Source organism: Kogia breviceps, chromosome X, assembly GCF_026419965.1.
Source record: "Kogia breviceps isolate mKogBre1 chromosome X, mKogBre1 haplotype 1, whole genome shotgun sequence".
Taxonomy (NCBI): Eukaryota; Metazoa; Chordata; class Mammalia; order Artiodactyla; family Physeteridae; genus Kogia; species Kogia breviceps.
In genome coordinates this window covers 124,343,747-124,359,580 of record NC_081330.1, presented here as the reverse complement: position 1 = coordinate 124,359,580, position 15,834 = coordinate 124,343,747, and the positions used below count along the sequence as shown (strand labels likewise).

Sequence of the window (15,834 nt, the reverse complement as noted above, 5' to 3'; positions counted from 1 at the left end):
CAGGCTCAGCGGCCATGGCTCACGGGCCCAGCCGCTCCGCGGCATGTGGGATCTTCCCGGACCGGGGCACGAACCCGTGTCCCCTGCATCGGCAGGCGGATTCTCAACCACTGCGCCACCAGGGAAGCCCTAGGAAGAAAATGTTTTATAGTTCAGGGGTTAAGCTACCTTCTCTAGGTGCTTGGGACTTCTGCCCAAGCTCTGCTTTACACTTCTAAGTGACATTAATAAATTATTTGAGTCTTCTTTGGATCCCCAAATCAACCAGGTTTCTTACTTTACTTTTTCTTCCATAATCCTCAATGAAACACGGAAAGTTTACAATTTTGCTTATTAGCTTATGCCTCTGATTTTAAAGGTCTTTGAATAAGGTGTCTGGGGTGCTCAGTCTCAATTAGTAGACTCAGGTGGGCCCCCGAACTCTTCCACTTGCTGTTTGCCTGGGGCAGGTCACTTAGGCTTGTGATGTCTCATGGCTTTCATGTGTAAAGTCAGAATAAGCAACATTCCTCTCTAAGTTTCTGTCTTAGGCTGAGTTCCTCAAAAGCGGACCTTGAGACAAGAATGTGTGTGCAAGTGGTTTACGTGGGCGGTGATTCCAGGAAACAGCGGTTGAAGACCGGGGAAGAGAAGGCAGCAATAAAGGGCATGTCATTGAGCAAGTTTCCAGTGTAGGTACCTGGAACTGGATCCAACTGGGGAATCTGGGAGCCACTGTATAGAACACGTGGCTCAGAATTATCCTACTGGAGGGGTAAGGGAGCCGGGGTATTTATACACCAACTTCCATCGGACATTGATTGAAGGCCACTCGCAGGAGGGTGTTAATTCCCTGGTGCTCCTGGCCTGCCATAAAATCAGGGAAGGACACCACTGTGGCAGCTGGATCTCCATCCCAGTTGGACCCTCTACAAGACTGGAGAGAACCTGGATTCCAATCTGACTTCAGGCCCAGGTCCAATTCCAGCATTTAGTGGTCCTACCCAAAGGCAGGGAAGCAGAGGTAGCTAACCACCAAGTCCTGTCCATCACTGGTTGAGAGCTCTCCCAGGGAAAGAGCTCCCTGGTATTCTGGTCTCCCTGGCTTGGGCGAAGCATGCTCCAGCCAGAGAATACCCTCACTCAGAGAATTGTGGTGTTTGCAGTAGAAAGCCCTGTGCTTGCAAGGGAACATAACATGCAGACAATTACTGGTGCGGCACCAACAGCATGTGTTTTGGAGGGTGGTATGGATTAAATCAGAGAATGTATTTGAAAGTACTTTGTAAACCATAAAGTGCTATACAAATGAAATATGGTGCTGGTGAGACCAAAGCCTTGAGTTTTATCTCTTGGTAGAATGGTTGGCTACATTCCATTCCATTGCCCCAGTTTACATTCCCCATGTCCCACATGATGCGGAAGAAGGGAGAGTTTGGGACAAATGTGCCACTACAGTTATAAACCAACTGAAAAATTTATGTTGCATTATGTGTGGGCTGCTAACATCAACTTATCAAACGAGTAATAGCACTCACTAAAGAATATTGAAAACTGGAAGCAAGTGTTACCTGGCATCCTTTTATTTATTTATTTTTCCTTTTTTTAAAAATTAATTTTTATTGGAGTATAGTTGCTTTATAATGTTGTGTAAGTTTCTGCTGTACAGCAAAGTGAATCAGCTATACATATACATATATCCCATCTTATTTGAATTTTCTTCCCATTTAGGTCACCACAGAGCACTGAGTAGAGTTCCCTGTGCTATACAGTAGGTTCTCATTAGAGATCTATTTTATACCTAGTATCAGTACTGTATATATGTCAATCCCCATCTCCCAGTTCATCCCACCCCCCTGCCATCTTTTAATTTTAAAACTGGGACTAGAAATAAAATATCTTTGCTGGAATAGGGAAAAATAGGGGTTAGGAGGAAAGGAAAGTGAGAGAAGAAGCCATGTGTTTGTACTGGCTTAAGATATGTGCAGACGGACAGTCTGGATTTCAGTCTGATTTAGGATTCAGATCCAGTTCCAGCCCTGAGTGTCTGGGGGACTTGGAAAAATCACTTATGACTCTCAGTTTTACTTTCCTGAAAATGGGCCTGATTGTAGAGTTTTTGTGACAACCAAATCAAATGATGTAATGTACATGAAAATGTTCTGCAACTTGTAATGAGTCAACACCCAGTTGCTGCCTGTTCTCTCTTTAGCTTTTCCTCTTTCCTTGCCAGTCCTTTATTCTTCAGTATAAACTGCCAAAACCCCCAAATCCAAGCCACAGGCTGACATTTGCCATGAATCAGAAGCATCTCAGTCTTTCCCCTCTTTCCCAGTGGTGTTTTCTGACACTGACATCAGGGGTCAAGACTTTTTTTGTAAGGGCCAGATGGTAAATATTTTAAGTTTTGTGAACCATACCTACAGTCTCTGTTGCATCTGTCAACTCTGTCATTGTAGCTCAAAAGCAGCCATAGGCAATATGTAAATGAATGGGCATGGTGTGTTTCAATAAAACTTTATTTGCAAGAACAAGCAGTGGGCCAGGATGTTAGTTCGCTGACCCCAATCTACATTAAGGTAACCAGAGGCACTGGTTCCAAGCTTGTACTAACTGGCCCTGTAGTCCATGCAGTTGTTAGGATTTGTTAAATTAACATTCGTTAAGTAGAGCCCCTGGGTGCCACATGGTTCAACAAAAGCCCACAAAAGAAACTGAGATAGAGAAGCTTATTACTCTGGGTCCTGGGGGACTACCTGGCAAGGCCTCCAGGGGCCACAGAGGGAAGTCGAGGCAGGACATGGGCCACACGTCTCTATTAGGGTCCACGTGTGGAGCGCTTTGGGGTTGCTGGGCGAAGCCTGGGTTGGTGGATTCCAACCAAAACAATAGGGGTTTTGGTAAGCTACGAGGGGATCTTATCTAAGGAGTGCACAAGGGCAAGGCCCTGGGAAAACAGGGGAGACTGTCGATCACAGGGACTGTTGGGGAAGTCATGTCAGGAACTCACTTTTACTCGTGACTCTGCAGGCTCTTATCTATGGCGTGCACTTGCACAAGGGCTAGTGCCAGTTAGAGGCCCCCGCAGGCCATGGTGCCAAGCAAAACGGATGCCAGGGCAGCGATACTGTGGAGTAGCTTGGCTAAGTGCTCTCTTTTAAAAAATTGAAGTATAGTTGATTTACAATGTCGTGATAGCTTCTGGTATACAGCAAAGTGACTGTTTTTTTTAAATATATATATATAAATATATATATATATTCTTTTTCATATTCTTTTCCATTATGGTTTATTACAGATATTGAATATAGTTCCCTGTGCTATACAGTAGGTCCTTATTGTTTATCCTTCCTATATATAATAGTCTGCATCTGCTAGTCCCAAATTCCCTAAACTCTTTTTTATTTATTTTATTTTTGGCTGCGTTGGGTCTTCATTGCTGCTCGTGGGCTTTCTCTAGTTGTGGCGAGCGGGGGCTACTCTTCATTGTGGTGCATGGGCTTCTCATTGTGGTGGCTTCTCTTGTTGTGGAGTACGGGCTCTAGGCACGCGGGCTTCAGTAGTTGTGGCACGTGGGCTCAGTAGTTGTGGCTTGCAGGCTCAGTGGTTGTGGCACGTGGGCTCAGTAGTTGTGGCTCGCAGGCTCAGTAGTTGTGGCACACGGGCTTAGTTGCTCCACGGCATGTAGGATCTTCCCGGACCAGGGATCACCCGTGTCCCCTGCATTGACAGGCGGATTCTTTTTTTTTTTTTTTTTCTTTTTGCAGTACGCGGGCCTCTCACTGTTGTGGTCTCTCCCGTTGCGGAGCACAGGCTCCGGACGCGCAGGCTCAGCGGCCATGGCTCACGGGCCCAGCCGCTCCGTGGCATGTGGGATCTTCCCGGACCAGGGCACGAACCCGTATCCCCTGCATCGGCAGGCAGACTCTCAACCACTGCGCCACCAGGGAAGCCCTGACAGGTGGATTCTTAACCACTGCGCCACCAGGGAAGTCCCCCCAGTTCCCTAAACTCTTGACAGCAACTGAAAACATGGCATTGCCTTCCAGAGCTCCCAGTGTTAAACATTTTCCTAACGCTCTTTTGGGTGTTTTTGGTCACGCCACGTGGCTTGCATGATCTTAGCTTTCGACAAGGGTTCGAACGCTGAACCCGGGCCCCCTGCAGTGGAAGTGTGGAGTCCTCACCACTGGACCGCCAGGGAATTCCCTTTCCTAATGCTCTTAATGTTGATGAAATGCACCCTTTTTCTCGGCAGATTTAAATATCTCAGTTGACTGCAGCTTTGACCACGGGGTCTGTGACTGGAAACAGGATATGGAAGATGATTTCGATTGGAATGCTGCTGACCGAGATAATGGTATTCAGATTTCACTATTTCGTGTTCTGCGATACGGCCCAGGCAAAGAGAGCTCCAATGACGGGAGGGTCATTTTTCTGTCACTTGTGTGGTCAGGGTGGTTTGTCAAGTTTGGGAACTTTTAGCCCTTCCCAAGTCTCCCCTGATGAATGATTGACTTGGGTCAGCATACCCACCCCGCAAAGGATTCTCCAGCAAACCTCTTCCATATTCACTCTCCTGCTGCTGAGAGACAGAGGTGGGAATTCGTGTAAGGGTTAAGCGTATTTGGGGAAAGGTAGAAGGAAATGCGTTTTTTTCCCCCCCGTTTACCAGCTGTGGTGCTCTGTGGTTTTGTTTTCGGTTTGGGAGGCAGGGGATATAAATCTGGAAAGGAAATATGATCTCTCCCTAAACCTGGAGTTTTAGTAGAGTTACCCCGCAGAGCATTGAAACCATAGTGAGTATCCCATCAGCAATCTGAACTTTTGGACTGGACTTTCCCTTCTATTGCTTGAGGATTTCTTTCTTTCCACTTAACCTTGGATTTCTCTGTGCCTAAGCTCTGAGCTGCCTGCTTTCCACTACCTACTTAAATACTTTCGATGAGCTCTGACTTCCTTCTGGGCAGAGCATTTGGCTGGCTGATCCCATTTGGAGCATAAATCAAATCTCGGTCATTTAAGGCTGACTCTATAATTAGAGATCACTGTTATACCTTTAAGAAATCCAGATCCTTACCAAATTGTTTATTTGGGGATGTATAGGCTCTCAGGTCAAAGATCCTCCTTGTAGATCCTTCCTCTAGACTAATTCCTCCCCGAGGTCTTTGCTTGCAAGCCCTTACATGCAATCAGGAAACCTGGATATCTCCTAACAAAAATTCCTTTTGGAACTTGGGATTAGGGTAGAGGGTACAAGTCCCCTATTTACAAACACCTCATTCAGAAATGACCCGGGGGGGCTTCCCCGGTGGCGCAGTGGTCGAGAGTCCGCCTGCCGATGCAGGGGACGCGGGTTGGTGCCCCGGTCCGGGAAGATCCCACGTGCCGCGGAGCGGCTGGGCCCGTGAGCCATGGCCGCTGCGCCTGCGCGTCCGGAGCCTGCGCTCCGCAACGGGAGAGGCCGCAACAGTGAGAGGCCCGCATATCACAAAAAAAAAAAAAAAAAAAAAAAGAAATGACCCTGGGGTTCTCAGCTTTTGCATCACTCCGATTGTCCTCCCTCCCTTCCTGAACCTCCATCAGCTCTCTAGGTGGGCTCGTTCTTCCCTACAGAGTTCAATATAAAAAAAGAAACACGGATGAATCAGCGTTTTTAGAAGAATAAAATCTCAAGGACAGATCGAAGTGGCCTTGAGCTGGGAGTGAAAGGGAAACCTACCACAGTGGGTCACAAAAGAGAGTATAGCTAGAAGAGCTGCCAGATAAAATATAGGGTGCCTAAATTTCAGATAAGCAACGCATACTTTTTAGTATATCTCAGACATGTTGTTTATGTGAAATGCAGGCTCCACTGGGCAGCCTGTAGTTTTATTTTCTGAATCTGGCAAACGTACTTACTGGGGAAGAAGACCAGACAGTCTCTGGGTCCAGTGAAAACTAAAGCATTGTCAACCTGCGTCCCGGGAGTGTCTGTGGACCTAGCAGAAGACTCCACCCACCCACCGTGTCTTTCTCCTGGCTTCTAGAGGAATTTCTTCTTCCTTTCAACTCGTTCAAACCCCACTCTGTGAGAGTTTTTGCCCAAGTCCATCAAAGCCCCAACCAGAAGACTGGAGATGAGCAAACATCCACCACACTGGTTAAAAAATACCTGGGAAGAGGATCTTAGAAACAGAAGGTGACCTGTGTTCCTGCCATCTTCAATCAGACCTTGGAGTGATACGTTACCCATGGTGGCTGAGGTCCATGATACCATTGGTACAAAGTCATGTATGTTGTGGATTAAATACCGCACTGTGGACCCACCTAACGAGCTGGCCATCATACATACCAACTCAGTGGGGAAATGCATTCCAAGGTTCAAACAACCTATGTGGAAAGTTTTGGAACCCAAGTTCTGCATTAGCAGAAAATCACCCACAGTGCTAAAAGACCATTTAATTAGGTTCCTGCCCCATATCTGCTATTACCAAGCTTTGTGAATGTGAGCGAATTCTTCAGTTTCTCCGACTCTTAGTTACCTTCTCTGGAGAGCAAAGAACTTCAGCCCTGTGATCCCTAAAATCCATTTTAGCATGAAAATTTTGTTCCTAAATATTCGAAATGAAAAGGACTTCAGCTTTCCGTATAGGAGACTAGCGTTCAGTTTTTACAGCTATTTTATGCACTATAGCCAAACCCTTTATATTGGCCTCATTAACTGGGGGTTTTTCTTCTCTTTCAAGCTGTTGGCTACTATATGGCAGTTCCGGTCCTGGCAGGTCAGAAGAAGGACATCGGCCGTTTGAAACTTGTCCTCCCGGACCTGCAACCCCTAAGCAACTTTTGTTTGCTCTTTCATTACCGGCTGGCTGGAAACAAAGTAGGGAAACTTAGAGTGTTTGTGAAAAACAGTAATAATGCCCTGGCATGGGAGAAGACGAGGAGCACGGATGAACGGTGGAATTTGGGGAAAATTCAGCTGTCTCAAGGGATTAATACTCCCAAAATCGTAAGTGGAAAACATATTCAACGAGATATTTACATTCTTTTTCAGTGATTTAACAAACAAAACAAAACACTTACTGAAGTACCTAGGCACTGGGGCTACAAAGATGAATTAGACTCTTTCCTCCACTTAAAGAGCTTATATTCTGGAGTGAAATAGACGAGGTAATTAATAGCACAACTAATGATAATATTTGTCAAGTGTATACATATCGGCATTTTATGGGGATGAGCTGTTTGTGTGTGTCGGGCTCCTCTCACCAACTTCTTTCTGAACCAGGCTCTAAACTCCTTAATATGTGCAAGCTCATTCATTTAATGCCCAGCACTTATCACAATATTGGAGACTGCAAGGTCACTTTGAAAAAAATTCATTTTGTTCAAGTATAGTTGATTTACGGTGTTGTGTTCATTTCTGCTGTACAGCAAATTGATTCAGTTATACGTATATATATTTTTTCATAGTCTTTTCCATTATGGTAAACCACGGGATATTGACTGTAGTTCCCTGTGCTCTACAGTAGGACCTTGTTATTTATCCATGCTCTCTATAGTAGTTTGCATCCGCTAATCCCAAACCCCCATTTCTTCCCTCCCTACCACCCTCCCCCTTGGCAACCACAAGTCTGTTCTCTGTGTCTGTGAGTCTGTTTTGTAGATAAGTTCATTTGTGTCATATTTTAGATTCCACATATAAGTGATATCCTATGGTATTTGTCTTTCTCTGTCTGGCTTCCTTAGTGTGGTCATCTCTAGGTCCATCCAGGTTGCTGCAGATGGCATTATTTCATTTTTGATGGCTGAGTAGTATTCCACTGTATATATCTACCACATCTAGAAGGTCATTTTTTAAGTGTTTTTTGGACTGCACTGAGAGAGTGGCCATTGTCTGGGGTCCCTAAGACCACCCTCAGGTTCCATGATTCCCTAGAAGGACTCAAAGTACTCAGAAAACCTGTTATATTCACGGTTATAGTTTGGTACAGTGAAAGGATATAGAGTAAAATCAGCAGAGGGAAAAGGCGTGTAGGGCAGAGGAGACATTGGGCACAAGCGTGTAATTTTCTTCTCCTGGTGAGTCATAGGGACGGCTCTTAATTCTCTTAGTAGTGATGTGTGACAACATGCACCAAGTGCTGCCCACGAGGGAAGCTCACACAAGCCTTGGTGTTCAGGGGTTTTGTTCTGGGTCAGTCTGCTTGCATGACTGCCCACATGGCTGACCCTGGTTTCTCAGTCTTTAGCTTCTCCGGAGGACAGGCTGATACCGTGTGTCCCAAGATCCCCACCATAAATCACACTGTTAGCATAAATTATCTGGCGTGGCCACAGACACTCTTAAGAGGTAAGATATTCCAGGGACTTAGAGGTTATTTCAGGAACCAGTCAAGGTCCAAACCTGTCTTTGGAATGTGCAGGATTTGGACAACCCAGACCTGCTGAGTTCATCCTTTACTGCCCGGAGGATTTAATAAAGGAAAAGGGAGCAGAGTTTTAAGAGGAAGTTGACCAATGGGATGTACTGCTCAGAAAGAACAAATGTGATAAAAATGACAGTCTATCAAGTTTGACCATCAGGAGGTGGCTACCGACCTTTGCAGGAGTTGTGTCTTTGGAGGGGAAGACGGAAAGCCACACTGCAGAGCCACCAGGAGGGCAGGGAGCAAAGCCCTGGGGGCAGCCCCTATAGACCGTTATGAAAAGTTTGCTCGAGGTGGGAAGGGAAAAGATAGGGTGAAATCTAGAAGGAGATACACGAAGAGCAGAGTACCAACCAGTGGTGACAAGAAGAATGATCAGGATTCCATTTCTACTTTGCTTGTGAAAGAGAATGTGTTAGGTAACGTAAGTAAAATCCTGTAATAGGCGTCAAACCAAAAACCCAGGTCCTTAGTGTCAGATGTTAGATTCAGCATCTCTTCATTGACTCATCACACTTGAATCAAAGCAGAACATCTTATATAAAATACATCCTGGGGGCTTCCCTGGTGGCTCAGTGGTTAAGAATCTGCCTGCCCATGCAGGGGATACGGGTTTGAGCCCTGGTCTGGGAAGCTCCCACATGCTGCGGAACAGTTAAGCCCGTGCACCACAACTACTGAGCCTGCACTCTAGAGCCCATGCTCCGCAACAAGAGAAGCCACTGCAGTGAGAAGCCCGCGCACCGCAACAAAGAGTAGCCCTGCTTGCCGCGAATAGAGAGTGCCCGCGCGCAGCAATGAAGACCTAATGCAGCCAAAAATAATAAATAAATAAGTAAATAAATAAAATAAATTAAAAAAATAGGATAGATACCTAAAAAAATTTTTTTTAATAAATAAAATAAAATAAAATACATCCTGGGCTTCGCTGATGCAGTGCAGTTGTTGGGAGTCTGCCTGCTTCCCTGCTGCAGTGCAGTGGTTGGGAGTCTGCCTGCCAGTGCAGGGGACATGGGTTTGAGTCCTGGTCCAGGAAGATCCCACATGCCGCAGAGCAGCTAAGCCCGTGCACCACAACTACTGAACCTGTGCTCTAGAGCCCGCGAGCCACAACTACTGAAGCCCACGTGCCTAGAGCCCGTGCTGTGCAACAAGAGAAGCCACCGCAGTGAGAAGCTATGCAGCGCAATGAAGAGTAGCCCCCGCTCGCCGCAACAAGAGAAAGCCCGTGTGCAGCAATGAAGACCCAATGCAGCCATTAAGGAATGAATGCCTGAATGAAGAAACAAATAAATAAATTGATATTGAAAAATAAATTAATTAAATAAAATACATCCTGAGGCATGACTATGGATAAAAGTATATGTTGGGCCAAGTTAATGAACTTCCTGACCCTTCTTTCCCAATTCCAGGCCTGGTTTAGCACCGACGAATGCCTTAATTCTAGTTTATTCTCACTGCAAAAAATTTGAGTCAATACACATCCAATCCACATATTTACATTGTTGTGTTTGTAGCGTCGTTTGGGGGTTGTAACACTGAGTCGTGCTGTAGAGGGTTGAGATCCCTGTTGGAGAATTGAAGTATGCCTCTGCACAGCATTTGTAATTACCTCCATGTTTACTGAATTGATATACTGAGAAATATTTTACATAACTCACTGGCTTTCTGGGGGTGTATGCTATCAAAACAGTGATTTTATTTAAATGCACATTTTTTTTTTTTTTTTTTTTTTTTTGCGGTACGCGGGCCTCTCACTGTTGTGGCCTCTCCCGTTGCGGAGCGCAGGCTCCGGACACGCAGGCCCAGCGGCCATGGCTCACGGGCCCAGCCGCTCCGCGGCACGTGGGATCTTCCCGGACCGGGGCACGAACCCGTGTCCCCTGCATCAGCAGGTGGATTCTCAACCACTGCGCCACCAGGGAAGCCCTAAATGCACATTTTTGAAAACATGCCCCCAAAGAGCCTGGCCTGTTAGAAGGGTACGCAGGCCCAGCAGGGGCCTGAGGCAGCCACCTGTGCCCTGAACTTTTTCAGTACTAGGGCAAACCTTGATGGGGCGCATTGGAGGGTGGGGAAGCCAAGCAGTCCAGACTAAAGCATGCATTTCAGTTTAGCAGCGTCATATTGGCTGTGGATATTTGTAGCAGACGTGAGTCTTACTCCGTAAATTCAGGCATACAAGGTAAGTAGCGTTGCTTTCTCTAAATCAAATTACATTGAACCCAAAGCCCCATCCCACTAGGCTGTGTGGCGGGGTGGGGGCGCTGCGTGGGATTCAGTCTCCGTTATTTGCTCACACAGGGTTGAGTGAGGGCTGCCCTCCCCAGCGTGGCCTGAGCATCTGAAAGGCTAAAAGTGGCACAGACATTAGGAGAAGGGGCAGCACATCGTCACTTCATCGTGAGGGCCCTGGAGACCCACATTTTGTGCACCCACGTGGTTCTCCAAGTCACTCATCTCTTCAATTTCCATGCCAGACTGGACCCAGGAAACGTTACTGGCGTCTTGCTCCTGGGAATCCATCCCCCACAGGAAGTTCAGGCAACCGTTTCCGGCGCAGGGCTCTGCCCTGGAGACCCAGTGGTGTGGTTCCCAGTCCTGGAGAATCTCACTCTTCCCCTCATTCCTTCTGCTTCTAGCCCTCACGGGCACCTCACTCCACCTTCTACTGGCTTAGCCTCTCAAGGAGGCGAAGCCTGCGGGTGGCAAATATCAGGAAGGGGATGTCTTGTAGAAAAGTCTGCTTTTGATTTTTAAATCCCAAATCTCCTTGATGAAAGAGAACATGAGAAGCCTGCCTGAATTTTTTTTTGTTGTTCCGGACTTGGCAAAAATGCAGTGGAAAAACAAACACAAATTAGGATGTCAATTCGTTATCCTGATATTTATATTTAGTTCTCTGGGAGTATCAGTCAGGGATTTTAGTGATGGGAAAGCCACCATATCCCGAGATCTAGACATGCCTCCCCTCATGATTCCACCCATTGCGGCTGCTGTGAGGGGTCTGCTTTTTGGCTCACTACTTTAAAAAATTATCCCAAAGGAACATCTTTCTGAAAGCAGTTCCTTCCTGAGAAGAGACTAGGGGAGGAAGAGATTTCTATACCCAGTTGTGCTATCACTTGCTGCTCAGTGATAGCTTGTCTCCAGCCATTGTCAGGAAAATGAATCCAGGGAGCTTAAGAGCAACAGAGAGTAGCCCGGTCAGTGGGCATTCAGTCTGTCTTTGCCCCCATTTGTCCTTCTGAGGCTTCCACTTTTCTCTTTGGAGAGCCAGGGAAAGCCGGACACACTGGTCATCACGCAAGCCTAAAATTGCTTCATCTCTGCTGCCCTGGACACTGCTCTGTGATTATTTTACGTTCATGGGGAGTATTAACTTCCTTCTAGCCTGGTTTTCGAAAAGAAAATCATATTATTCTTTTAGTTTTTCTTTTTTCTTTTTTCTTTAAATGGGAATTCCAGAATTTCCTCTTAAACCTTACTCTTCTCAGCTTTCCAGGGCTTTCCAGATTCTTTTAGGCGTTGCAGTGACCCTGTTTTCTCTGAATGTAATTCACTCAGTGTAGATACCTGGCATCTGGAAAATATATTATTATATATTCAACATCAAAGCCTGTTTCTATGCAATAGGGACATGAATTTAGTCCACTTTAATAGCTATTAAATAGTGGGACTTTATCATTGCTTTAAATATTTTGAAGTAATTTTTTATTCCCTCTCCATTATTAGATCGTTTTTGAAGCAGAACGTGGCAAGGGCAAAACCGGAGAAATTGCGGTGGATGGTGTCTTGCTGGTTTCAGGCTTATGTCCAGATGGCCTTTTATCTGTGGATGGTTGAGTGTTACTGTTTTCTTTTGTATCTTTATATTTAGCTTTTTATGTCAGTTCTCTGTTTTTTGACATTATATCATAGATCCTCCCCCCATTTTAGAAGTACAAACTGAAAAATTGTGATGTATCAACAGAATCATTACTGTAAGATGCCTTTCTTGTACAAGATATACCAATATTTGCTTTAAATATAGTACCACTGTGTCTTCTCATTCATTTCTGAGTCCATAAAATGTGGATGTGTCAGTTCAGCCCTCCTCCCCCCACCCCAGTACATTTGATGTGTCTACATGATTTGATGAACCACTTTACATAACATTTCGAGAATTACAAAAAAAAAAAAAAAAGCACAGAGAAATGTTTAACTGTTTGACTTTTATGGCACTTCTTGGAAACTATAACATTACAGATAGACTTTTACCTAAGTGGCTTAGCCTGATCTTTTACAACCAAATTTGTATATTTAAATTCTTTGTAATAATAATATCTAAATAATCACCTTGTGTCATAGTTTAAGTTTTTCTAAGTAAGAAAACATGTTGTAGATTCTGTGTTTAATTATGTGTATGGTTATTTGCTTTGCTAGAAAATGTGTTTTTCATTCTTTTCTCTATGGAAATACTTATATATATATATATGTATATTTTACTTACATTCTTAAAAATTCTTAAAATTACTTGCCATTATGGGAACACATGACTGCTTTATTAGGCCTCATAACTTCAATGACAATCAGCTTAAGTTGTTGAATTCAAGGCCTCAGAGAAATACCTAAAACCAAATTATGCTGGTAGCCAGGTTCCAAAAAAGACTAAGGCCTCCTTTTCTGTTTCTCTTTTCTTCTGAATTCAAGAACTGCTTTGTGTGGTAATGAATCCTGAGTGTATTCCCTGAGGATGAAAGTATATTCTGTTTTAAGATTCTAGGTCACAAAGAGGTTCAAGAGAGCTCCCAAACAGAAGATTCCCCAGATAGTTGCCTGTTAGCCCGCAAGCAGTGAACGCATTGAGCTGTAAAAGGAAGGAAAGCAAGAAGGTGTCCACTTACTAATCTTTAAAATTTGTAGCCTTACTCTTAGAGTATTTTTATACTGAAACTCTTAGTAATCCTTCTTCCTTGTCTTTTTTTAAAAGTAATCCTTCTTCAACAATGTTCTCTTTAATACAACCAACACATACAACCTCTTAAGATGGTGGGAAAAAATACATTGTTTTCCTTTAGCGTGAAGTTCTTTGGCCAGAGAGTCTATACAGGACTGTAGCTGTACATGTTAGGATAACTGCTAGTTATAGAAACCCCCAAAACAGTGTTTCTAGTGAGACCAGATGGAGAACTGCCTGGCTCAGTCAAATCAGCCCACAGAGTTGCAAGAGGTAATAAAATAGTTGTCTTAAGATGTGAAAATTTGGGGTGGTTTGTTATACAGCAAAAGCTAACTGAGACAGGTGGTTTCTAACACTGTGCTAGAACTTGAAGAAGGACCCCCCCAACCCCAGCCCCCATCTCTTCAGTGACCAAGGAGATTTGAGAGCATAGTTTGGCTTAGATTAAGGAATATAGAGGGGAGACCTTGCAGTGAAGGACAGTGCCCCAGTAAGCCAGGTTACAGGAAGAGAGATTGAACCAGAAATGAAATAGGGAGGCCTGCAATTATGTTACGTATGGGGGAGAAAATCAATACACAAAGATGAGTTAAATTGAATGGTAATATTTCATGTTTCTGTAATATCTGTAGCAGAGACTTCTAGTTGCCTACCGTATATCCATTCTCACCTTTTTCCTTACTAGTATAACCATATATATGGGGGGAATGCAATGTGCTCAGCTAAAAGGCTGTATTTCCCAACCTCTCTTTCAGATGGGGGAGCCCACTGAAGTCCTTGGTGTGGCTTCCAGGAAGGATCATTAAGGCTCTCGGTTGGCAGTCCCTTTTGCCATTTCCCTTCCTCCTTCTTCCTGCCTGCAATGTGGTTGTGAAGGCAGGAGCTCTGGCAGCTGCCTTGTGACCATGAGGGCAAGGGCCACAACCTATGGAGGAGTACATAGCTTGAGGAAGCCTGGGTCCCTGATGACATGGTGGTATGTCTACCCCATCCCATACTGGTCACTGCTTGACATTAAGTAAGTCAAAAATAAACCTCTCTTGGCCTATCTAGGATTTCAAACGAAACACAATCCAAAGTCAGGTGACTGCTCTTCCCTGACCGCTGGTGGGCTCCCCTGCCATTTCTACCACAAGACCACAGTGTTTGGGCTTAACTTCTTGGACCTTAAATACCAACATATTATTTTGAATTCCAGACAATGGCCAATAGCATCATGGACCTCCAGCCTGAGGTAGCGTGGAATCATACTTGGGTTCCTTTGGGGAAACTAAGGTCAGAGAATTCAGCCATGACTCCCATGAATGTTGACCCTGGCCATCACCCTGCTCATCCTCCCCCACTGCACTCTTTTCGGGGGCTGGAGTTGAGGGCGGCATCCTCTTTGCTCCAACTCCTGTCCACAGTCTCTTCATTCTCTACTTGCACGTAAAGGCCACTGTTCCTTGAAGGCGCAGTTAAATAACTCTTTGACCCTCCATCCTTCTAGCCATAGCCGTCAACCATCGTGGTGACCTCTGGCCAAATGACCCATTCAGAACCTGCCCTCACAGTTGTTTGACCTCCTCTATTCCAGTAACCATCTTCTCCTCCTCAGTCTCTGCCCTGTGGCCCCCCCTTGAACTTGATCATCACCTCTGAACTCTGGAACTCCAACATCAAACTCTCCTGATTGATCTGGCTTTCTCTTCTTAATCTCCCCATACTTATCTTTGACCTTTTAAAAATGAAACCCCCATTCCCTTGACATTTCCATTCTCTCCCCATCTCTTGGTTTCTTCCTGGTTTGACTCTCCTCTCTCATAAAACACAACCTAGACCCCAAGGCCCACCATACCTTCAAAGACACCCTTGCCACTGCCTCCCCAAGGCCCGTGCTCTGGTGTCTTTCTGCCACAGCCGCCAGGCAGAGCCCCATTCTGGATCAAGCCAACTGCTTTCTTTTCTCCATCTTGTCTCCAGGCTGTGAAGCGCTGTGAGAGAAAAGGACAGGCTGTGCAGACTGGGTCTGCAACAAAACCAAGATCTTCAACCTGCCACAGGCCCTCAGTGCCGCCCAAATTTCTTTCCACTGAATGGTGCTGCCTGTCTGCTGGTCTAGACTAGATTACCTTCACCAGGATCTCCCACCACCTCCAGCCTCACGAGTGTATATAAACATTGAAATGACAATGGCGTGAGCCCCGTTTTTGCCTCCTCAGGAGGCGGAATGTCAGTGGCTGCCCACAGCACTGAGCTGAAGATTTTGAGACCACTTCTGGGCCTCTGTCCTAAGCAAGGAAGGGTACTGAATGACCCCTTCTTCTCGGGCACTTGATGCCTCCCTAAAATTGCACTGATCCCTCGTGTGGCCTGATGTAGCCTATATTTTGGGTACTTTTCTTTTTTTCTTGGGCACAGAATACTCGTGGGACGTGACTCTGGAATACTTTTAGCTGAAGATGTTCACAGGTGTCAAGAACTGTTCCCCTACTTGCAAGCTCACAAGTTGGCCTGTCACAG

General features: G+C 45.3%; 1 protein-coding gene across 3 annotated transcripts in view; it reads left to right on the top strand.

Moving 5' to 3' along the window:
* EGFL6 (EGF like domain multiple 6) overlaps nucleotides 1-15,834 on the top strand; it is a 66,683-nt gene that overhangs the window by 49,192 nt on the left and 1,657 nt on the right. The window contains exons 10-11 of one of the 3 annotated variants that reach the window (XM_067023033.1): nucleotides 6,708-6,973; nucleotides 12,098-12,178. In XM_067023033.1, the coding sequence (XP_066879134.1) occupies nucleotides 6,708-6,973; nucleotides 12,098-12,100 (269 nt within the window). In that variant the 3' untranslated portion in view covers nucleotides 12,101-12,178. Of the gene's footprint in view, nucleotides 1-6,707; nucleotides 7,049-12,097; nucleotides 12,179-15,834 lie in introns of those variants that run through there. The other 2 variants (XM_067023032.1, XM_067023031.1) reach the window with 2 other exon arrangements.